The 24,400-nt window shown below is 35.8% G+C and overlaps 1 protein-coding gene across 1 annotated transcript in view; it reads right to left on the bottom strand.

The window, feature by feature from the left end:
• Positions 1–24,400, bottom strand: part of LOC109676090 (putative selection and upkeep of intraepithelial T-cells protein 1 homolog) — a 30,064-nt gene that overhangs the window by 5,207 nt on the left and 457 nt on the right. The window contains 3 exon segments of the mRNA XM_074077968.1: positions 3,108–3,389; positions 10,395–10,580; positions 10,583–10,741. Coding sequence (XP_073934069.1) covers positions 3,108–3,389; positions 10,395–10,580; positions 10,583–10,741 — 627 coding nt within the window.

Here is a 24,400-nt window from a genome sequence, read left to right as displayed (position 1 = left end):
CTCTTACAATTTCGGTACCAATGCATTCCTTCAGTCCTCTTGTCAGAACTATCAGCAAATGTGCAGTGGTGAATTCTTCAATGTAATCACTGGGATTGCCATTATTCTTCCTGAATATATCCATATTGACATAAACATATATACCTGTATGCATATACTTTTATAATACCTGTGTTAGTGTTTATTTATGTTCATGAAATTAATGTTCATAAAAGTACATATATTTTCCTCTTCTATTTATATGAATAAATATCTGCTTTGGCCTACTGGCTTGCCCTACGTATAGGATAATGCCTGTAATTTTTTCTGGAAATCTGATGTCTTTCTTCACGAGAAAAAGTAATCCTATCTCACCTGGAATATGCCATTATGTCTTGTACATGAAGAAATGAATCCATGAGTCTGCTGTAAAGCCAATCAAGAGTTCTGCACATCATTTTGGATATGTTTGGGGTAGCAGAAACCTGAATGGACCTGGTGCTTTCCATTTACAGGACACTGAGCTAGGGCTTTGGAACTAATTCTATACCCAGATGAGCTCCCCTACACTGCAACCCAGTGAGCTTGCCAGATCACAAGTCACACAGGGACAAAGTCCCAAGTGAGATGAAACTTAGTTTTAATAATTTCTTTGTCATAAAATTTGACTCTTATCCTTGTCTTCTGTATTCAGTGAAAGGAACATAAGATTGCCTTGAGATGTTTCTATTTCCTAGAACTGCAACTTACTCCACAGATTTAGTGCTAATTGCAATTCTTTTAGGACACATTTTTAAACTATTTTTATTAGCATTAAAACTATTTTATTAATAGTTCAAAGGAGTTTCATTGTGATAATTTCATGGATGTGTACAGTGTACTTTGAATAAGTTAGTCCCCTTTATTATATTAAAAGATGTTTTTTAGAGAGCATATTTACTTTAAGGAAGTGTCAACTCAGAAAATATATACCTCTTGTTATTTACTATCATTTCAAATAAATTGGAAATTACTTCCCCTGTCTTATCTCAGTTCTATACATTTATGTTTACATCTACGTATACTTTAAATACATATATATAGTTTCTATATAGACAAATGTGTACATATGGGTAGTTCATACCTATTATATATATATATATACATATACATATATCTGCTATAAACATTGAGGGCCAAGGGTAGTTTTGTCTTTATCTCCTATGAGTTTGTTTTCCTGTTTCTGATAAAGTTCAATATGAAGCTTTATTTTTTTTCTGAAAGATCAAATGAGAAAATAGATGCAAAACATTTTGAACACAGTAAATTGCTAAAACTGACAGGAAAGTTATTCTTAGTATAATATTCTTAGGTTAGAATATCCTTATCAGCATCTAATTCTAACATTAATTTCATGAGCATAAACACCAACACAGGTATATTTATTTGGCAATTTACAAAGCACTCCTGTGTTTAATAATTTAAGTATCAATTATAGATTTGTTAGCCACTATGTATCATGAAATACTTGAACCTGTTGGTGTATGTCAGTGTATAAAACTAATAAATATCCACCCTTAATGTTTAGAGAGGGAGATAGATGACAAACAATAAACGAATAAACAAGTTATGCAGTAAGGTAAAAGGTAATAATTCTCTGTTAAAAAAAGAAGAAGAAATTGAAAAACAGTAAGGAAATAGGGAGGCGCAGGTGGCAGGCTGCAGGTCAAATTTTTCAGGTTGGTTTGTCAAAGCAGTCCTTATTAAGAAAGTGACAGTTGAATGTAGACTTGAAGGAAACAATGAAAATGAGTGGAATTTACAGCATTCGAGCAAGAGGGCATAACAACTCAACAAAGGAGCTTATCTGACTGGGTGGAGAACAGTAAAGAGTCTGTGAGTAGATTATAGTGGGCAAAGAAAGACCCTAGTAGATGAGATCAAACAGGCAATGGGACACAGATAAGGCAGGATGCTGTAAGCATTTTACTCTAAGTAAAATTGAGAACAATTGCAGGGTCTTGAACAGATGGTAATGTTTTCTATCTCATGTTTTAAATGTGTTCTCCTAGCTGTGTGTTGACAGTATTCCATAGTGAATGAGAGCAGAAATAGGAAAACTTTCAGGATGCTATTGTTAACAGTGAGACTATAGGTCTTGGTGTCTCAGACTTGGCAGTGGTGAGCTAGGTAGTGAAAAGTAATGATATTTTGGATATTATTTGACATTCTAATACATATATGTGTGTATTTTATATATATATATATATTTTTTTTTTTTATTTTTTTGATGTGCTGGGGTTTGAACTCAGGGTCTCACCCTTGCTAGGCAGTTGCTCTGCCACTTGAGACATGCCCCAGTCCTTTTAGCTTAAGTTATTTTTCAGATAGTGTCTTGTGTTTTTTTTTTTTGACCAGGCTAGTTTGGACTTTGGTACTCCTAGTAGCCGGGATTACAGATGCATACTACTGTACCTGGATGTTTGTTGAGACAGGGTCTCACTAATTTTTTGCTTAGGCTGGCCTCAAACTCTGTCCTCCTGATCTCTGCCCCCAACAAGTAGCTGGGATTCCAGGTGCATGCACTATGCCTGGTATGTATTCTGGATATATTTTAAAGGTAGACCTAACATTATTTCTTGGCAGATATATCATAGACTATGAAAAAAATGGGAGTCAAGGATGATTTTAAGGATCTCATTCTGAGAAATTAAAAATCTGAACTGTGAATAGGAGTGTAGTAAATTAAGCAAGTTGAGGAGATAATCAGGATCTTAATTTTTGATATATTGCTTTGGGATATTTATTAGGCTTTTATATTGGGATCCTGAGTTTGGAGATGAGAAGGAGGTAGAAGAGAGTTCAGGCAGGAGATATATTTTGAGGAGGATCATCACACTGATGGTTCTTAGAGCCTTAAGAAGGAATGTAGTCTCAAAAGAGTAAAGGCTCAAAATTATGCCCTGGGAACTCCAACATCATGAGACAGAGTAAAAAAGTGCCTGTAGAAAACAAAATAGGAAGACCAACAAGCAAGATGATGAATAAGTCAAGAAAAAGTAATGCCTTGAAGAGAAGAGGGCATGCGAATTTTCTGTTTATAAATTGTATGACAGTGGCTATCATTTGAACAAATACATAGTTCTCACCTGCTAGGACAATGTTTGTCCTTTCTTCCTGGTCAGTTACTGGGTTTTGAAGGCAGCAAGTGACATTTCTGTGGGAGCCATCTCTAAGGAGAGGAGTTATCTTCAGGTTGAACAATTTGTCTCCACACTGTGAGTGGGATTTTGATGTAGGTGGAATGATCTCTCCCTTGCTGTGTTTCCATTCCATTTGAGGCTGTGGGAACCAACCTCCTGAATGACACTCCGCTATCATTTCTTTAGTATTAGGAAGATGCACAGTAATCTGTATGGCTGGGCTTATGGCTGATTGGAAACAAAGGGGAAAATAATGTTTTTAGGTGAAGGGAAGGGAAAACAGAATGGAGAAATAAAAGCCCTCCTTCACCATTTTAATTCCAGTGTCTTTAGACATATTGATAATCAAATCTTTATGAAAGAAAGGGAACAAGATGACAGAGGAGTAGAAGCTTTCTCTATCAGGCCCCCTGAATAAGTTTGGATATCAAAGAAGAGACTGCATACAAAAGTGCCAATGAGAGGAATAGCACAGAGAAACACAAAAGAATAACAGGAAATCTGAAAAATACAGTGAATCAAAGACATGACAGTTAATAAAGCAAAAGGTTTGCTAAGCCAGCTCCAGCTTCTCTTGGGGAAAGGTAAGCCAAAGCCTTCACCTCAAAGTAAGCCAGGCAGCTGCTGAGACAGACTGGCAGATACAGCTCTGAGACAATAAGTATACCACCTGAGCACCCTAACCCCAGTATGGGGATATCACAGGATGGTAATTTCCTCTGCACAATAAGCCAGCAGCAGACAAGAAAACCCTTCATTCTTATACCTCAGAGAGCTGTGGCAAGGTGCCATCTTGAGAGAGGATCCCAAGAGAGGTACTTGGGGGATTGTGAAAACAAGGAATAATCACAGCTCAGGGCATCTTGAGACACCTGGCCACAGAGATGCTTTGACTTGCAGTGAACTGAGAAGTTACAGGGAGCTGGGGTAAAGAATTGGTGACTAACTGCCTAACTGCCTATGGAAAATCTGCAAAACAAAGCATGCACCTAGCCTTCCCTGGCAGAGATCTCAGATATCTGAAGCTCCTTGCAGGCAGGTAAGCTTGGAGACTGAACAGTTCATGAAATTTGAAAAATCATAACCCAGAGAGTTCTGGGTTCCTAGCCACAGTGTCCATGTTGGACTCTGTCACCAGAGACAAACTTAGTGTGGAAGAGAATCAGATAGGGCATTCTGAAAGTTTCTGGCTGGAAAACAACAAAATTACCTAGAGGATGGTGGCCCTACCCAATCCTGGCACAGCAGTTCCACTGAATAAGGTCAACTTAAAAAACAAAACACTGAACCTCCACTGACTGAGAACTCAAGTTAGAGCAGCTGCTTGACTGCAAACAACAAGCAGTGAGCTTCACACTAAGCAACTCTGGATTTAAAAAGTTTCAGCCTGCGGAGTTCCAGGTCTCAGAACTGTGTCTGTGTGGGAGACTGCCACTAGAGGCAGAGTAGAGAGGGTGAGGTTTCAACTGGGGCAATCTGAAAAACCGCAAGAGGCCCAGAGGTTGGTGGTCCGTCCTTTCAAGCTACCTGTCACTTACTCACAGAACAGCTGGCCTTGTCTGCTCAGCTCTTTCAGCATTTCATTAAGAAGTCTCACCCTTCTATCTGTGGAGGCCTCATAGACGCAAAACAATTCAGAGGGCACTCTCTTTAAGAGAATTGGCTTGAACAGCATCAACTACTGGTCCCAGCTATCTTTCCCTGAGGCCCTGCCACATCCTAAGCTACAGATGCAGCTCTAACCTCCTGAGGCTGTTCCCATAACAACCTGGGCAAGAAGGACTAACTTGAACAAACACTTCTTTCCAATAAGAAAAATGGATTTTTTAATTATCTTTTTTGTTGTTGTTTTGTTTGTCTTCTTGTTTTCCTTCATCTAATTTGTTCTCACTTGGCTATTTTTCTCCTTTATTTTTTCATTTATTTATTTATTTCTTCTTTTTTTCTTTTAACTTGGCTTCTAAGTGTTAGAATCTTTTCTTTTTTTCTTCCTATTTGCCCAAACATTCTCTAGTTCCCTGTTATAAATATATAGAGCTGTCTTATACTACCATCTCCTAAATCTACATCCCCTTCTTTCCATTGCCCCATTCCCTTCCCTTCCCAATGCCCAGCCCCCATACTACTCCATTTTCAATCCTTATACCTTTCAATGTTTGTTAAGTTCCAAGAACATTTCCCTAGAAACAAGAGTTTTTCTTCCATACAACCTTATTTGGGAGACAGATAAGTGTTCCGATTGTTCCTTATTCATTCAAATACTTGACTTATTGCTGAATTGTTTACATTTGTTTTTGCAGTAGGTTCTCCATTCACCCAAGGAAGTAAAAGGAAACTTAGAACAACAGATGCACAAATCACAGCATAGAAATTTAAATATGAAAAACCAAGGCAATGTCTCACTTCCAAACTCTAACCACAACAACTCAACATCTGAATTCAAAGATAATAAATTGTTCAAAATGTCTGAGGGAGAATTCAGAAGCCTAATGTTAAAAATGATCAAAGACTTCAAAGAAGATTCAAATAAACAGATAAATGAAAATGAAGTGAGGAAATCAATCTAGCACCAGACAAGGAAGTCAGCAACACAGAAAAGAAATTCAGCAAATAAATGGAAATTATGAAAAATAACCAAGCAAAAATGTTAGAAATGAAAACCTCAATAAATCAAATACAAACTGCAGTTGATAGTATAATCAGTAGACAAGATCAAACAGAAGAAAGAATAACAGAGATGGAGGACAAGATCAATGAGTATTGTACATAAGCAATCATAAAGAAAATAATGAATATACATGAATATAAGAACTCTGGGACATGATCAAAAGACCAAACCTACAAATTCACAGGGTTGAAGAATGAGCTGAAATACAAACTAAAGTCATATGAAACCTATTCAATGAAATAGCAGAAAATATCCCAAATCTATTAAATTATATAGACACTGATGTACAGGAGGCATTTCAAACTCCAAATAGACATGACCACAAAGAAGAACCCCACATCACATTATAATTAAAATTCCCAAACTAGAAAACAAAGAAAGGATACTGAAAGCTGCAAGAGAAAAATGCCAGGTTACATACAAAGGTAAATATATAAGAATCACCTCAGCCCTCTCAGTACAAACACTAAAAAAACTAAGAAAGCATGGAGCTCTATAACTGAGGCCCTGAGAGAATAAGTGTCAACTGAGAATAATATACCCAGCAAAGCTATCCTTAATCTTGATGGAGAAATAAGGACTTCTAGGACAAGGATAACCTAGAGCAGTTCATGTCCACCAAGCCTGCATTACAAAGGATACAAAAGGGTATAATTCACATTGAAGAGAACAACAGCAACAACAAAAAATCACAAATACAAGAGGCCAGGAAAGAATAAAACTCAAAAGGGGAATTGATAAACCCATAAGAACTAGGAAAGTAGCAAGTATGATCAACTTAGCGAACCTATAAAACCCAAAGATGAACAAAGTCAAAAGTAAAGAGCAGTTTATAGGAAACTCAATGTGGAAAAAAGCAATAGAAACACAGGAATCAGTATCTCTCAATAATTACCCTAAATGTAAATGGATTTAACTCTCTAATCAAAAGACACCAAGTGTCTGATTGAATCAAAAAGCAAGATCCAATAATCTGTTGTCTATAAGAAACACATATCACAATCAAAGACACATATAAACTAAAACTGAAAGATTGGAAAAAGATCTGTGAAGCATGAAGATATCAAAAACAAGCAAGAGTATTATTCTCATATGAGACAAAGCAGATTAGTCAGAAGAGATAAAGAAGGCCACAATATCCTTATAAAGGAAACAATCAGACAAAAAGACATAACAATTCTAAATACATATATATAAATATTGGTGCCCTCCAAGTTTATAAAACAACCAGTTCTGAGCTTAAAAGAACAGATAGGTCCAGATACAGTAATAGTGGAAGATCTCAATACCCACTCTCATCATTAGAATATCCAAACAAAAAATTTTCAGGGATATCTTAGAACTAAAAAATACCATGGACACAATGGACATTTATAGAATATTCCATTTTATAGCAACAGATTATACATTTTCCTCAGCAGCTGATGGAACTTTCACCAAAATAGATCACATCCTAGGTCATAAAGCAAACATTGACAAATACAAAAAAATAAAAAATTCCCTATATCCAAATAGACCATCATGGAATAAAATTAGAAATAAGTAACCAGGAAAACCACAAAAACCATTCATAGTCATGTAGATTGAACAACACACTTTGCGCCATCAATGGGTCATTGAAGAAATTAGGAAAGAAATTAAGTCATTCTAATATTCAAATGAAAATGAGGACACACCTTATCAGAACCTGTGGGACACTCAAAGGCATTGTTAAGAGGGAATCTTATAGCCATAAATGACCATATCAGAAAATTAGAGGGATCTCAAATTAATAATCTAATGATGCACCTCAATCTGTTAGAAAAACAAAAATGAGGCAATCCAAAAAGTAATAGATACAGAGATTATAAAAATCAGTGAAAAACTCAATGAATTGGAGAGCAAAAAAATGTTACAATGAACCAATGAAAAAAAAAGTTAGTTCTTTGAAAAAATAAACAAGATTGACAAACCTTTAGTCAAATTTACTAGAAGAAGAAAGAAGAAGACCTGAATTAATAAAATCAGAGATGAAAAAAGAAATATCCTAACAGACACCAATGACATTTGGAAGATCATACAGGAAAACCTTCACTCCAGCAAACTGGAAAGTGAAGAATACATAAATTTCTTAACACATATGATCCACCAAAATCGAACCAAAAAGACATTAACAACTTAAACAGATCTATAACCAACAATGAGATTGAGATGATTATAAAGACTGCCTACAAAGAAAAGTCCAGTTCCTGATGAATTCACTGCTGAATTCTCCCCCCTGCCCCCACCCCCTCCCTTACCACCCACTCCGCCCCTCCCTCTCCCCCCTCAATACCCAGCAGAAACTATTTTGCCCTTATTTCTAATTTTGTTGTAGAGAGAGTATAAGCAATAATAGGAAGGAACAAGGGTTTTTGCTGGTTGAGATAAGGATAGCTATACAGGGCATTGACTCACATTGATTTCCTGTGCATGTGTGTTTATCTTCTAGGTTAATTCTTTTTGATCTAACCTTTTCTCTAGTACCTGTTCCCCTTTTCCTATTGGCCTCAGTTGCTTTAAGGTATCTGCTTTAGTTTCTCTGCGTTAAGGGCAACAAATGCTAGCTAGTTTTTTAGGTGTCTTACCTATCCTCACCCCTCCCTTATGTGCTCTCGCTTTTATCATGTGCTCATAGTCCAATTCCCTTGTTGTGTTTGCCCTTGATCTAATGTCCACATATGAGGGAGAACATACGATTTTTGGTTTTTTGAGCCAGGCTAACCTCACTCAGAATGATGTTCTCCAATTCCATCCATTTACCAGCGAATGTCTATCACATCTTTAAAGAGTAACTAGCATCAATGCTCCTCAAACTACCCATAAAATATAAAAGCAAGGACTATTACAAAATATATTCTACAAAGTCAGTCTTAATACCAAAATATGTATCAAAAAAGGTAAATATGTATCAGAAATGGTAAATATATATCAAAAAAGGAAAGTTACAGGCCTGTGTTTATCCCTGATAAACATAGATGTAAAAATTCTCAATAAAATACTTGCTAACAGAATCAACAACACATTAAAAAGATCATGTATGCTGATCAAGTAGGTTTTGTTCAAGGGGTGCAAGGATGGTACAAAATTTGCAAACAATAAATGTTACACAACACATAAACAGAATCAAGGGAAAAACCACATCATTATCTCAATAGATGCAGAAAAAGCCTTTATCAAAATTCAACATCCTTTAATTATAAAAGCTCTAAAGAAACTATGAATTGAAGGAACATTCCTCAACATTATAAAGGCTAAACATGGCAAACCTATAACAACATCATACTAAATTGGAAAAAACTGAAACCCTTTCCTCTAAAATCAGGAATGAGGCAAGAATGTCCACTCTCCACACTCTTATTCAATATAGTACTGAAATTCCTAGCCAGAGAAACAAGACAGAAGAAAGAAATAAAAGGTATTTGAACAGGGAAGGAAGATGTCAAATTATCCCTATTTGCAGACGGTATGATCTTATACCTGAAAGACCCTAAACACTCTACCAACAAACCTCTTATACCTCACAAATACATTCAGTAAAGTAGCAGGATATAAAATCAACACACAAAAATCAGTAGCATTTTTATATACAAATAATGGGTAGTATGAGGAAGAAATCAGGCAAACAATACCATTCACAATAACTTCAACAAAATTAAAATATGGAGGAATAGATTTAATTCAGGAGGTGAAAGACCTATATATGAAAATTATAAATCACAAAAGAAAGAAATCTAGAAAGACATTAGAAGATGGAAGGACATCCCATGCTCATGGATCAGCAGAATCAATACTGTGAAAATGGCTATACTGCCTAAAGCAATCTGTATTTCCAATGCAACCCCTATCAAAAGTCCATGACATTCTTCACCAAGATAGGAAAGTCCATCCTAATGTTCATATAGAAGCACAAAAGACATTGAATAGCCAAAGCAATCCAAAGCAAAAAGAGCAATGCTGGCATCATAACACCTGACTTCAAACTATACTACAGTAAAATACTCTACCATAGTAATAAAAACAGCATGTTACTGGCACAAAAACAGACTTGAAGATGAATGGAATAGAATTGAAGACCCATAGACAAACCCATGTGGCTACAGCCATTTGTTTTTTGACAAAGGAGCCCAAATTATGTTTTGGAGAAAAGATAGCCTCTTTAACAAATGGTGCTGGGAAAATTGGATATTCATTTGCAGTCTTTCACCTTGTACAAATATCAATTCAAAGTGGATCAAAGGCCTTAATGTAATATCTGAACTAGTGAAATTACTGCAGGGAAAAAATAGGGAACATACTGGATCACATAGCGATACAGGGGACTAAAATGGGTAAAGTGAGATCTATGAACTGAATGTTTAATTTTATTTAATTGAAATATAAATATACATTAGATTTATTATTTAAATTTAAATTTAATAATAACTGGCTACATTGAGTAGCTCAAATATAGATGTGCTTGTGTGTGATATAATGTCTAATAAAATGTTATATATTTGAGACTTTAGTCCTTACATTTGTGGAACCTCAAAGGGATTTATCCTTACTGGTGACCTTCACTTCTGTGATGTCCTCTTCATAGAAATCACCATCTTTGAAGATGCAGTGGTACTGTCCATCATCATCAACACTGACATTGAAGATCCTGAGGGTCACTTTACCTCCTCCAATGGCATCTTTCACCAGTTCTGTTCACTCCACATACTTGGGGATAGTTTCTCCAAACAGGTCTTTCCATCTTTGTACAGGTGAACAGGGTGTGTGTAGTGGTTCTGAAACCAGCAAATCTCCATGTGCTGTGCATTTTGTGGAGGAGACAACTGACAACTGAGATCTGCATCTCCACTTAATGGAGCCAAGACTGGCCCCTTTAAGCCATTCACTATGAACTGTTCTAAAGAAGGGAAATGATAATCAAAAGGTGAGAACAGACAACACACACACACACTTTATTGAGGGTTAATTCTTTTTGTTTCCCAAAAGACATTTTAAATTCACTAGAATGGTTGCTCATCAAATTGTTTCCCTTAAGAAATATGAAAATATAGTTTCCATTGCTGCTTAAATGGTTTGTTTTCCATTGTTCTTAAGAAAGTTGCTACTACCTTAATAACTGTTCTTTCTATCTTTCTTTTTATTCTATTTCTTCATTCATTCTAAACCTTCTTTTTCTCTGGCTGCTTTAAAGATTTTCTGCACATTGACTATAATGAATCTGTTTACAAATTTATGCTTTGTTTTCTGGTTGAAGTTCATAGGGCTTCTTGAATGAGTCTTATCTTTCTTTAATTCTGGAAAATTCTGACACTTTTAAAGTTTAATTTTATCTCTCTTCTTCTCTACATTCTCTTACTATGGAACTCATTTCTTGGGTTTACCACCAAGACACCCTAAAGTGCCACCGCTTAGTGTTCCCAGTGTCCCCAGGTTAATTTTTTGTTTTGCCTTTTTAATACTACTTGTCTATACCAGATGTTCTTTCAGGTTAGACTCAGAAGTTATCAAAGTTAATATTTAGTCCATGAATGGAATAAAGTGTGGGAACAGGAGACATTTCAAACTCTCTCATTTTGTCCTCTGTTCCATGCATTGCAAGGAATATGAAAAACAGTTATTTCTCTTAGTATTCTCCATTTTATCTCCTTCAATCACTTCTACTGCCATTGGTTAAAATTGCCATTTAGTCAATATGATCAAGTCAATTTAGGGTTTTTTCACCTTGGGAGGGGCTAAATAGCCTTAAGAACCCATGTGTGATTGGTCAACTAATATTTAAAATGCTGAAAATTATTTTGCACGTGGAAAGAATACTACTTTAGATATTCATTGCTCATTCCTCATGTGATTATATACTTATGTAACAAATCTTTGAAAACTATTTAAAATATTTGATCATTCCTAGCAAACATGTTTATTTTAAAAATAAACTTCAATTACATATATTAAGCATTTTGAATGCTTTTAAAATGCATATGTAACAATCATAAATATTGTGATTCCAAGCTAATGATCACATTTACTTTTTCTATTAAAAATAACAATGATGTAAGGGTAAAGCATTTCATCAACATTCTCCATCAGCTTTTATATCTAACTAAATATGTAATTTGATGTATTTTAGAGTGTATTATTCTTCTTTTAATAAATTTTCAGGTTTACAACAATCTTATAGGAAGCAAAAAGTTCTCAAAGGCAGACAAAATATTAGAATATTTTTTATTAAAACGAACAAGGTAGTAAGCATAACTTGATGTAGTAATTTGAAGTCACTCAAATAAAACTACCATATGACTCTTTCAAAAATGAAAACATGTTCATAAACTACTTGTATAAATTTTCTTTAAAAAATGACTACTTAGAATAGACTATCTCTAAAAACATTAAGATTTGTTGCACAAATACAAAACACTTTTTGATATGTGAAATTGGTCCATGAGAAGAGAACTAAATGGGACATAGTTTATGATTCCAAATATATGAAGGGATTTAGTTTGTGACAAAGAGGACCCCTGGGATGAATGGAGAAAGGTGGATTATTTAGTAAGCAGATAGGACAACTGGGCAGTTTTTAAAAGAAAAATAATGTTGTATTTGTCTTTCTATCTTAACATAAATTGTTTTGCATAAGTTAATTTTAAAGTATCAAATAAATAGGAAAAGTGGTAGTTATAATCTTGAAATGTGGTCTGGAAAATTCTTCCTCAGGAAACACAGTGCCTGGACACCATGAAGAAGACACTGCTGAATTATACAAGATAAAAATAAGTGAATAAATTGAATGCTAAATTCATGAAGGATATATGAAAAAAAGGAATAACAGCTCAAGCATCAATTCATTACATTTAAAACTTATTGAAAACAAAAATATTTCTTTTGCAAAAACTCTTGCTAAAAGAAGGAAAGCACAAGCCATAGAGTGACAATAAAAATTTGCAAAAGTTATACTTTGAGAAAAGACTTGTCTACAGAGTTTAAAATGAGAATCATTCAAAAATGTACAAAAATCTGAACAGATGCTTTGCCAAAGAAGAACTATAGATGGCAAACACATGAAAATAAGCTCAATGACATATACTATTTGGGAATTTCATGTTAAAAAATAAGGTACTACTATATGCCCATTATTAGACTAGCTGAAATTCAAAACATGACACAGATGCTGGTGAGGATGCAGAGCAACGTGATTCTCATGTATTTCTGGTGGGAGTGCAAAATGGTATAGACACTTTAGAAGACTGTTTTGCAATTTCTTTGAATGCTAAAAATAAGCTTGCCACACCACCTAGCAATCATGCTCCTAGATAGGACCCAACTTAGTTGCAAAGTACATCTATACAAAAACCTATACATAAATGTTTAGAGCACCTTTATTCATACTTGACAAAAATTGGAAGGAATCAAAATGTCCTTCAATAGGTGAATGAATAAACCAACCGTGGTACATTCATACAATGAATTTTATTCATTAATAATAGTAAATGAGCTAACGGTCCATGAAAAAACATGGAAGAAGCTTAAATGCATATTACTAAGTGAAAGAAGTCAGTTTGAAAGGGGTACAACCTGTATTATTCCAATGTATGCCATTCTAGAAACTGCAAAGTTAAGAGACAGAACAAGAACAGTGGTTGTCAGGGTTTCTGGGGGAGGGAGAGAGGGATGAATAAGTGGAGCATACAGCATTTTATGGGTGGTGTAATTATTCTGTGTGGTACCATAATGGTGGATACAGGACATCAAGCATTTATACAATGAATTTGAGAATTTCAGGGGCTGATCATAGAACAAGATAAAAACAGCAGGTGGCAGTAACTCCCAACAACCTTTAATACGATTGCAGCAGGAGGTTGTGTTCAGAGCATAAGACCTTGTAGAGGTCCAGAGGACCACCATCTAGAAGGGGAGAAGGGACAGAAAAACTCCCAGGGTTGGAGAGGTGGCCTATGCATCTTCCCAACACAGTTCCACTGCTCCCTAGGGAGTCTACATCAGAGAGCTCTGAAAGGCATCAGCAGCTTGGGGTTTTAAAGCCACAGGGTTCATCTGTAGCAGATGTTGGGGGCATACAAAGCAGGCATTAAACAGCTAAAAAATTGCTTCTTTGGAATATATTTAGAACAATTGGATGTGTAAAAATTTGAGTTTGGTATTGGTGGGTATTTGGGATAAGGAGTCTCAGTTTTGAAGAGGAAGGCAACATAGGATTAATATATAAAGGTGATTGCTAACTTATTTACATAATAATTTGTTATAAATCATAGAACTGTACAAATGAAAGAATCCTAATGTAAACTTGAATTTTAGTTAATAGTAGTATATAAGTATTGGCTCAATTATAATTAATGTATCATACAAAGTAAGATATTAATCATAAGGGAAACTATGTATGTGTGTGATGGGAGGAGGTGTACTTTCTGCAAAATTTTTCTATAAAGAAAAATTTTAGAAAATTAATGTGCATTAAAATTCAAAAGGTGAGTTACAATAAAGTGGAGGGCAAAATAAATGAGGGTTTGAGGCAAACTTTGTAATTCACAAAATAAAATAAAAACTCAAAGCAAACAAATTCTATGCCTCAAAAATATAATGAATCAGTCAGTTGAGTTATAAACTTGTTAGAAATACGTAAAACAGGACTGGGGCTATAGGTAAGTGGCAGATTACTTGCCTAGCATGTGCAGGCCCTGGGTTTTATCCCCAGCACTGAAAAAACAAAAGAAACAGAAAGAAAGGAAAAAATAAAAAAGATATATACATACAATGGGCAAAATCAATAAAAAATTAATTCTTAACATTAAGCATTCTTAAAAAGCAATGAAGAAAAAAACCCAACATTGTTTATGGTATAAGTAAGCAATTCAGAGAGAAAATAACAACTTTTGGAAAGATACTGAACCTTATTCATTAATAAAAATAAAATATAAACAGAGTGATATTCCATATAAGTCTGAAAAAGATAAAAAGCTTTGATATCTGTAACACCCAACTGATAAACTCACATATTCTGTTGGTAGGAGTGTGAACTAGCAACCATTTCAGATAACATTTTCAATATAATAATAAAATAGCACATAAACTTTGACCAGCAGTTCTACTCAGATGAATATTTCCATATTCATATTCACAGTTGCTCAAAACATGTGCCAGGATGTTTGTGGCAGCATTGTTGTTTATTATTCAAAGACTGGATACAATCTAAATGTCTATCAGTAAGATTTTTTACCATTTAGCCTGCAGGTTTTGCTAGAAACTTCTAAATTTTTATGTGATTTGTCTCAGGTTTTTCTTTTGAATGTGCCTCTAGGTAACCCACATTCATTTCTACTTTGTATAGACTCCCTTACAATGGCAGATTCTCATTCTAAGATTCCACTAGCCTGTCTCTTCTTTCTTTTCTTATTCTCCAGTGTCCTGATTACTCACATGGATCCTGATATGGATACATGTCTTGCACCACTTCCTCATTGTCTAAGTGAAAATAAATCACATATTCTCAATATGAATATTGGACTCTCAAGGGTAAGAATTAGGTCTTCATTTGTTTCTTTCTGAAATCTAACACAAATCTGAATAAGACAACTTGCTGATTAAAATAATTAATTCTTCCTGACCATATGATGGTAACCATCTTCATTCTGTCACTACCTGTTAAACCTGAAAAACAATTGTCAAAGAAGCTTGTCCTTTTTGTTTCTTCCTTGCTTTGCCTGGCATCCTTGACATTGCTGAAGCTAATAAAGGTAAATGAGAAATTCATACCTGAGCTTGGTGTGGCCATCTGAAGGAGGCACATGACAACAAAGTGTCTGCAGACAAGTAGTCCTGTAGTTCTCATTACACCTGTGATAAGAAGTGAGGCTAGTGCATAAGCAACAATTTCATGATTAAGAAATTTTAGAAATCAAGTATCTCTACATCTTTCTGCAGTAATTAACTCTCAAGTAAAGTTGCCAGGACATTGTTCATCTAATTTCAGATAAACAGTGAATAATTTTTTGGCATAAGCATTTCCCCTACAATATTTAGTATCATGAAATTTGTTTGTGAAATCTAGAAGCCCCATTCCTATGAATGTCTAATATATGACTGGTTCCAGCCAGAAGCTCCTTTCCCATTTAAGCATTGTTTCCTCTCAGTCATGATGTTGTCTCCTGGTTTTTGTCAACTTCATCAGGTCACCTGCTTCTCAAGACAAATTTTAGAACTAGGGAACTGGTCCTGATCTCCAAGTCCCTATAGTATAAGCACCTGTCACATTTAGCTACATTTAGTTATATAGAAAAATTTTAAAACAAGATTTAATCTTACTATCATGGGATGAACCAAGTGGCCAATTTATAAGGGGTTTGACTTTCTTCCCTATATTTGTAGCAATCTCTTTGAATTTTCTGCTCCTTGAAAACTCATGACTAGAGAAAGGTTTGTGGCCCCTTACAATCTGTAAAGAGCTAAGGGGAAGAAGATGTTTGTCTTCCTCATTCAAATGTGAAAGTTTTTCACCAGTTGTGTAACAGTTGCCTTTTGACTCAGAGACAAATGTGTAGTTGTCTATTTCTTCCTAAAAAAATCTTTCCAGGTATTAAGTTTTTCAAAGAAGTAGGCAGTTGGATGGTGACAAAAATGTGAAAATGACATATTATACATTCAGGCAGCTTTAGTAACCCTGGAGAGCTGTTTACTGTGGTGGGAAGGAGGTCCACAAAGGCTTTAGTGAGGTGATGCTTACATTGTGAAGAATGAGAACTTATATAAGATTCAATGTGGAAACCTTATTGAGCAATGGGAGTTGAGGAAGACCTAGTGAGACTGAAGAGTGAGACAAAGCAAATCATGAGGTCTTCAAATGCCAGGTTAATGAATTTAAGCTTTATATTCTAGGCAAGTGAGCTGTAAGAGGCTAAGTGGTAGTATGCACAGCAGTTAAGAGCAACATCCCACATGGTACTGCCTGAGTTGAAATCCTGGTCTTGCTCTGGAGCTATTTGGGCTTTTGGAAGTTACTACAACTCTATGACTCCCTTTTTGCTGTAAAAAGGGTATTATTTCTTTCCCATAAAATTTTTTTTTTGGAATTGAGTTGTAATATCTAAAGTGGTCAGAATGGTGCCCAATAAGTACTATACTATAAAGTGTAAATACTGTGAAGAACTCAAGAAGTATGAAGTATTTGTTTCCGTATCATTTTTAGAGTTGTTGAAGTTTAATAGTACTGAGATGAAAAGTGGCGAGGCCAGGTATGGTGGTTCACACCTGTAAACCAAGCTATTCAGGAGGCAGTGATCCAGAGGATCAAGGCTTGATGCCAGCCTGGACAAAAAGTTAGTGAGACTCAATCTCAGCTGACAAGCTGGGTATGGAGCCATGTGACTTTAATCACAGCTGTGCAGGAGGCATAGGTAGGAGGATTATGGTCTGAGGCCAGCTCTAGGGCAAAAAAAAAAAGGGAATTACTAAAAAAGTAACTAAATAAAAAAGGCTGAGGGTATGGCTCCAGTGCTACATCATCAGCTAGCAAGCACAAGGTGCTAAGTTCAATCCTCATTATTGCTCCTTTAGCTGAAGTACGGGTGATGTTGGGGAAAGTTTGGAAGATTATGACTTAAGAGTTAGGACAATTGTACAACTCATGGGACTTAATGAATCTGAATGCAACAGCTTGTAGAAGTGCATTTACATATGACTCCTGAGTTTCTGGATGTGAAACTGGGTATATAAATTCTGACATTAATCATGATAAGAAACTTGGGAAGAAAAGAAATTGAGTTTTGAAGGGTCACATTTTAGATTTCTATGCAGCTGCTTTTATTTATCCTATTAAAATTTGAACATTCATGATTCTTTGCTGCAAGTGTTAAGGTACATGACTTAACCACTAAAATCTTAAGTCTTTAAATGCAGGAGTTATATCTTTGCATCCCCAAATATGTTGTGGGATTTGCAGTGTGTCTAGCACATGTCAGATGTGCTGTATATGTCCTGTTTGCTCCTCCAGATTCAGTACCCATTCTTCCTTACCCTGATCTTTTTCAGAAAGGTGAGACCTAAGAATTACAGCAATTGGCTATATTCTCTATGGTTTTTGATGAAGTATACCAAGCAGAAACAATAAACAGGAGATTGCAGGAATGAAAGAAGTGAGGCTGGAGTATTTTCTTTCTCATCTCCCTTCTTGCTGGATTGCTGTGGTGAGGTATGTGATTGACCAGTAAAAACAAACAAAACTACATAATGTCCTGCATGCATCCCTTGCTGTCCTCAAGTTTTAATAAACTGTTTCCTGCCCCTGCTCCATCAGGCCAGCGGTGGTCACAATTCCTTTATTTTGACTCCAGTAATTGTACTTCTCAGAATTTCCCTATGCCTTTCACACACCTTTGTAAATGATCTCTTTATTTGATTCTTCTCAAATTTGAACATGCCATCTGCTTCTTATTAGAACCCTGGCTCATATGGAAACTTCTCCTGAAAGTGGTTCCTAGAATCTCAAATGTGCTTCTGAAATTCAGTTTCTCACACATTTGACTAGGGCACAGCTAACCTTGTTGCTGGGGGGAATAGGCAAGAGCAAGCTATAGCATGCCATGGTATAGCACCAAATCGACCCAAATTGCAAATATTGGTGGAAAAGGATTCAGAGAAAGTAGAGAATAAGGCACCGGGAGGAAAGTAAATAGCTTGGCTGCTAGGAAGAAAAGTAAATATAAATATTGTAGAGTTCTCTGCCTTCTGACTGACCTAGAAGATGGACGTAGGGAAAGGGAAAAAGTAAAAGCTGTAGTACATAACTTGTTTGGAGAAACTGGGAGATTTCCATCTTGGCTCTGAATGATCCTGACATTTTCTCCCTACTCATAAGATGTATAGGTGAATTGAATCTAGTGTGTGATTTTTAAGAGTTATATTGTTAGAACAATAATTAAATTCTCCATTTCACAAAGACTCTCAACCTAAGTTAAGGGCAGCCTCAGACCCTAAAATATGGAGCATACATGGACAGAGTCATGCATGGGATCATCAATATAGATTTCCTTGAAATCAGTATTGTTTAGCTGTGACTTCAGTTGACTGCTTATTATTTTCAGGAGACTGGAGGTTAGCTGGTGGCATTTATTTTAGAAAAGACGTTCATCTGTCCTCAAGAGGTAGCTCTGGATCCTGCCAGTAGCACTTCTTCATGCACAAACATTCATACACCTACAAACACCTTTTTCATTCCCTTGGTGTTTCATGCAATAATGCCTCTGAACAAAAGACTTATTTTACAACAAGGAAAGTGCGCCCATATGCTCAAGACCATGAAATTCAGTACACTTGCCACGTGCTCAAGACCCAGTTGCAGTAGTCTTGTTGGAACCTGACACAGGTTCAAATAAGACTCCAGCCTTAAGACGTGAGATTTGCCTTAAACCAGCGGTTGCTTGAGCCATTTCTCTTATGGCAGCATGCCTGGAAACTAAGGGTTAGGTACAGGCAGTGATCCTCTTAATTTGTGGCTTCATAATCTGCTCAAAGAATTTTTGTTTCCCCTCTTATAATCTTCACCTCAATGTGTTTGGGGATGAGGGGCTAGGATTTCACAGAGGAATGTTTTCACCGTGAGACAGACTTCTGAATCTGATGAATTAGAAGCTGAGACTTCTCCCTAGCCATTTGTGGCTTCTCATTGCACTGAATCTAGAGTCAAAAAGGTGGGTCCCTGGAACTGGAGAGACTGATTCAGGGGCCAAAGAGGTGCCTTGACCAATAGCCTTGGACAATAGAAAACTGAAGCAACCCAACAAAGGTAGAGCAGGCAAAGCTTCAGATCCAAATAAATAAAGATTTGAAGGACCCCATCAAGTTAAAACTCTGACTGAAGGCAAAGGGAATACATATGGGCAGTGAATGTGGGCACTACAATTAACCTGTTTAGATTTTTGTAACCAGCTGTATTTATAACAACTATGTTCTATGTTTGTTAGCTGTGAATTTGTGTTCTTTTATTTCAGATATTTTACGGGAGTAACACTGGTGTTGACAGTCTAGATTTCAGGCAGGTAATATGGGCAAATTAATAATACCCATCAAGATAAGGAACCACCTAGGATTAGAGGTCCCTCATGGTAAGACTACAAATTTTTCACCCAGCTAAAGATAAGATTAGACTGTGGACAAGACCTTGCTAAGAGACAAAGGATGACTGGGCGGGATATTTTCTTTTGTTTATCCACAACCACTCTCCACACTTCTCCAAAGGTAATTTGTAAAAATCATAAAAATGGAAGGAAAGCCAAATATGAATATTGCAAATGGTGGGTAACAGGAGTGATACTGCTATAGAAAATATCCTTTAGAATACTGTTATGTGGAACCCACAAATTTCGGTCTCATTCAAGGGAAAATCCTTATCAGTTATATGAATCTCACTGTGAATTCTAAAAGATGTTTGACCAGAGGAGGGTTAGTGTTTAATGGGTATAGAGCTCCAATTTAGTAAGATGAAAAAATTCTGGAAGCAGATGGTGGATTGGTTGCATAACAATGTGAGTGTCTTTAATGCTACAGAACAGTAAATTTAAAATTATATTCATTAAAAATTGTATCATTTGTATTCTACCAAGAAAAATTTAAATGTTCAAACAGAAATCAAATGTGCCAATTAGAGACTAAAAAAGTTAATAAAAGCTAATATAAGTCACTTTCATTTTGCTAGGAAATGAATCAGATCACAAAAGAAGAGATGCCTGTTTAACCCATTATAATCCTAGTGACTTTCCTGATATAATAGAAACAGTGCTCAAAACATCCCTTTCTATAATATCTTTATTTGAAACAAAATCAATTTCTGACACCTTTCCTGAATTTTGAGGAAAACTGAATTAAAATATTCCTATGAATGTTTCAATGTCACAATTTGAAAGTGAAAAACTTGGTTTTATTTTAAGAATTAATTGGCATGTAATAATTATGCATATTTTTGGGCTAGATTATGATAATTCAATGTGTGATACTCACATAAAGGTAGTTAGCATTTCCATCTTCTTGAATATTTATCATTTCTTTATTTTGTGAACCTCCAAACTCCTCTCTTCTCTCTCTCTCTATATATATGTATGTATATACCTTATATATATATATTAAGAATCTTAAATATATATATATTTATTTAATTATTTATTTTATTATTAAGAATCTTAAATATATATATATTAATTTAAATATATATATATATTTCTCTGGTGGCTTAGTCCAGAAAGTCAAACCTTTTCAGATATAATACTTTTAAAACTCACCAGTAATCTTACAATGAGGTGTTATTTTTCTTTCTGTATCTTTTAAATACTTAGAGAAGAGTTGTTGTGGTTGCAATGAATATTATGTAATGGGAATTAGTTTCACTGCTTTGTAACTGAGAAATAACTTGCATAGCAATATATTGTCTTTATTTCTTCACAGACAAGACTCAAGAAATTAAGCCTGGTGTTTTCTGGAACATGGTTCTATAGGATGTTTAAACTGATCCAGGAAGAAAAGTAGAGGACCAACCATTTTCCCCAGAGGTGACTAAGACTGCAGCCTTCTGAATTTCCAAATCTCACTAATTTTCAAATATAGATTGGTCAAGTCCCTAGAAATGTAGGTTCAGCAGTCTCCCCCAAGAGGCATAAGGAAGAGAAAAGGATAGAAGAATATAAGACCAACTATGAAAAGAGAACTGTGTCTCTAAATCTTAGTAAATCTCACTTGAGTCTGGTGATCCTGAGTCACCTCTTTGTTGCCCTTTTAGAAGTAGTCCCAGTCGAATCTCCAGAATTTCTTCAGTGCTTCAATAGTTTTCCTGTAGCAAGGGCAAGGCATGTGGAGTCAGACCAGGTAAAATAACTACCAGACTGACATTTAACTCCTTTTTCAAAAGAGATTTCCAGTGACTGGCTGAATCACCCTGTAGAACTCTGTTTAGCTCAGTGATTGCACACAAGATTGCTCAAGTAATCATGTAACTTGCCTCATTCTGATTTGTATATTTCATATAATTAGTGCTAACTGCTGTACTGTACATAGATAGGAAAAGCATGGTCTGTATAAGCACAAAAAGAAGGCAAGATTAGGGATTCAAAGAAATCTTCAGAGAGCTGACAGTGGCTGAGAAGAGTTTTGAAAGAAAATAAAGTTAACCCTGTTAAGCCAAGGAGCAGAGCAGGTTTTTGAGGATGAAAGAACAAATGGGCTTTGAAGACATAAGTGAAGGTGTTGTATTCAAAACACTTTGAGTAGTCTACTGTGGGTGGGTTGGGAGAGGATGGGAGGCATGATGAGCAGTGAGCTATAGAAAGAAAAAGGTAAAATCATAAGGAGTGTAAATTTAAGAAACATAGATGATATATATTTAACCATAAATATATATATACATATATATATATATATATATGTATATGTATGTATGGTTAACTTTCATATATAAAAGGGCAGGTCCTCTCTTGATGATTATGGCTACATGATGAAGTTCTTGTGGAGTTAAATTCTTAAATCATATCATTTTACTTATTTTAGTTCCTAAGTCTAGTGTACTTCTCTTCTCCAGGCATTTATGTGAAGCCCTAGTTGAGCCCAGGAAACTGGGAGTTTTAAGTTGTTTCCCAGCACAGAGTCAAGCACAATGGGTACCAAGGCCAAGTGCAGAGAATCTGGAGAGAGATCATGAAGTATAACCACCATTGGATCCATTTTCTGTCACTAAAACATTTATAGAGAAGTGTATTAAGACAGAAAATTCAAATTTTTCTTTACTGTTCAAGAGGCACTAATCCAGAGTAATTTCTGAAGGTAATCCTGGTTGAAAAGTTTTCACATTATTTTGACCCCTTTTCCTATGAAATGACTGTACATTTTATCCATTTACCTGCCTCACTTGTACCCCCTGCTCTTCTGTATGCCTCTATCTCAGATTTTACACCTGGTCTACTCACTTGAAAAACACTTGGGAAACATTTCCATAATACTCTGGCCTGGGGAATGCCATTGGAATTTTTAAATTGCATTATGAAACCTCAGTTTGAAAGTCATCCCTCTACAGATAATGGGTATTTCTGACTTTCCCTTGAAGGTTTTCAGAGTTTGTGACAGGAATTAGTGATTAATGCCGACTCCTGTTAGTTTTGATGCTCTGTGACTAGTCTTATTATCTAGTTAGGTGTGTGGGGCTCTTGTGTTATGAAAGGATATGCTTCATTTGCAAATAAAAAGTGGTTTCATGTGTTATTATCTTCTCCTATTGAATACGCTTACAAGATCACTTGCTTTTGCTCTCTGTTCATAGGGTCAGGGATGGGGAAAACCTTGTTCCAAATAAAGTAAGAGTGTTTACATGATCTTTCAAAATTTTGTAAATAGGTCACATAAAGCAATAATTATAAAAGAAAAGAAATAATGAATGACCCTCATCCAACTTTAAAATTTCCATTCATTCAAATGCAAGGTTAAGGATTCTGGCTTTAGGCAGAAAATCTGAAATGTCTCCCCAGACTTAAGAATAAGGAAAGCTGGTTAATGAACAAAATTATAACTTTTCTTGAAATCTACAGAATTGTTAAGGAAACATGTAGCCTAAAATAGATGAGGCAAAAACACTATTTCACCTATGGCAGAGCACTGAAAGAGGAGGAGCCATCATATAAACTAATATGAAGATTTCAGCCAAAATTTAGTGAATAGATAAACACCAAGTGTAGCTTAGCATGAGAGTAAAAACCCCAAAATGTGCAGATACAAATAGAGTTTGCAACCTCCTGCAGGAAGTTCACTGTGGACCTCTAGCATTCAGGAGAAAACTTCCCTTGTCATTCAAGCCTGGGAAAGAGCAGAAACCTGCTCTGAAGGTGAGGCAAAAACTATAGCTAGATCCTTCTCCTTCATGGGACAAAAGTATTAAGATGCAGTCAGAGGGCAGAAAACTCTATCACCCTCAGGACACATGTGAAGATCTATTGTTAGATAAAAAGAAAACAAATGCCTCTATCCAAGATGGAGGATCCAGAAACTGTGCTGGGCCTAGGCTGCTAGAGAAAACTACCATGGAGGAAACCAGTGTGACCCAGGGAGCCTCACATTTGAGAACTAGACACACGGGATCTGCCTATGCTCAGGCTAAACCAGGACCCCAGAGAACACTTCCCATCCCCTACCTCCAGAGTAGTAAGCATTATGAATATAAAGCAGTAACAAGGAAGGAGAAGATGGTAGATAGGAGAAACTCAGCAGTTTCCTTTGTCTCCACAAACCTGAAACCAAACATCAGGTATATGACTGCAGGGACAGACGGATGGTGTATAAAGGCAAGGGAGGGCTTTTCCTGTGTACAGGAAACAGTACACAGAGACCAGGCGAAATCCAGAAATATTAAACTTTAGCATTGAAAAGAAACAATTGTCTTTAACATAGAACACTAGGACAAGTGGTAGGGAAGGGGGAAGAACCCTTCAGAAGGTTTGTAAGCAAAAGAGAGAAGAAAGGTCTTAGCAAGATCCACTGGCACTCTACAAAAATGTAGTTTAAGATGGTATGTCTGTGCTCTGCG

Source organism: Castor canadensis, chromosome 7 (genome assembly GCF_047511655.1).
Source record: "Castor canadensis chromosome 7, mCasCan1.hap1v2, whole genome shotgun sequence".
Taxonomy (NCBI): Eukaryota; Metazoa; Chordata; class Mammalia; order Rodentia; family Castoridae; genus Castor; species Castor canadensis.
Note: the sequence above shows the minus strand (reverse complement) of the source record. Positions and strands in the feature narration are given on the sequence as shown.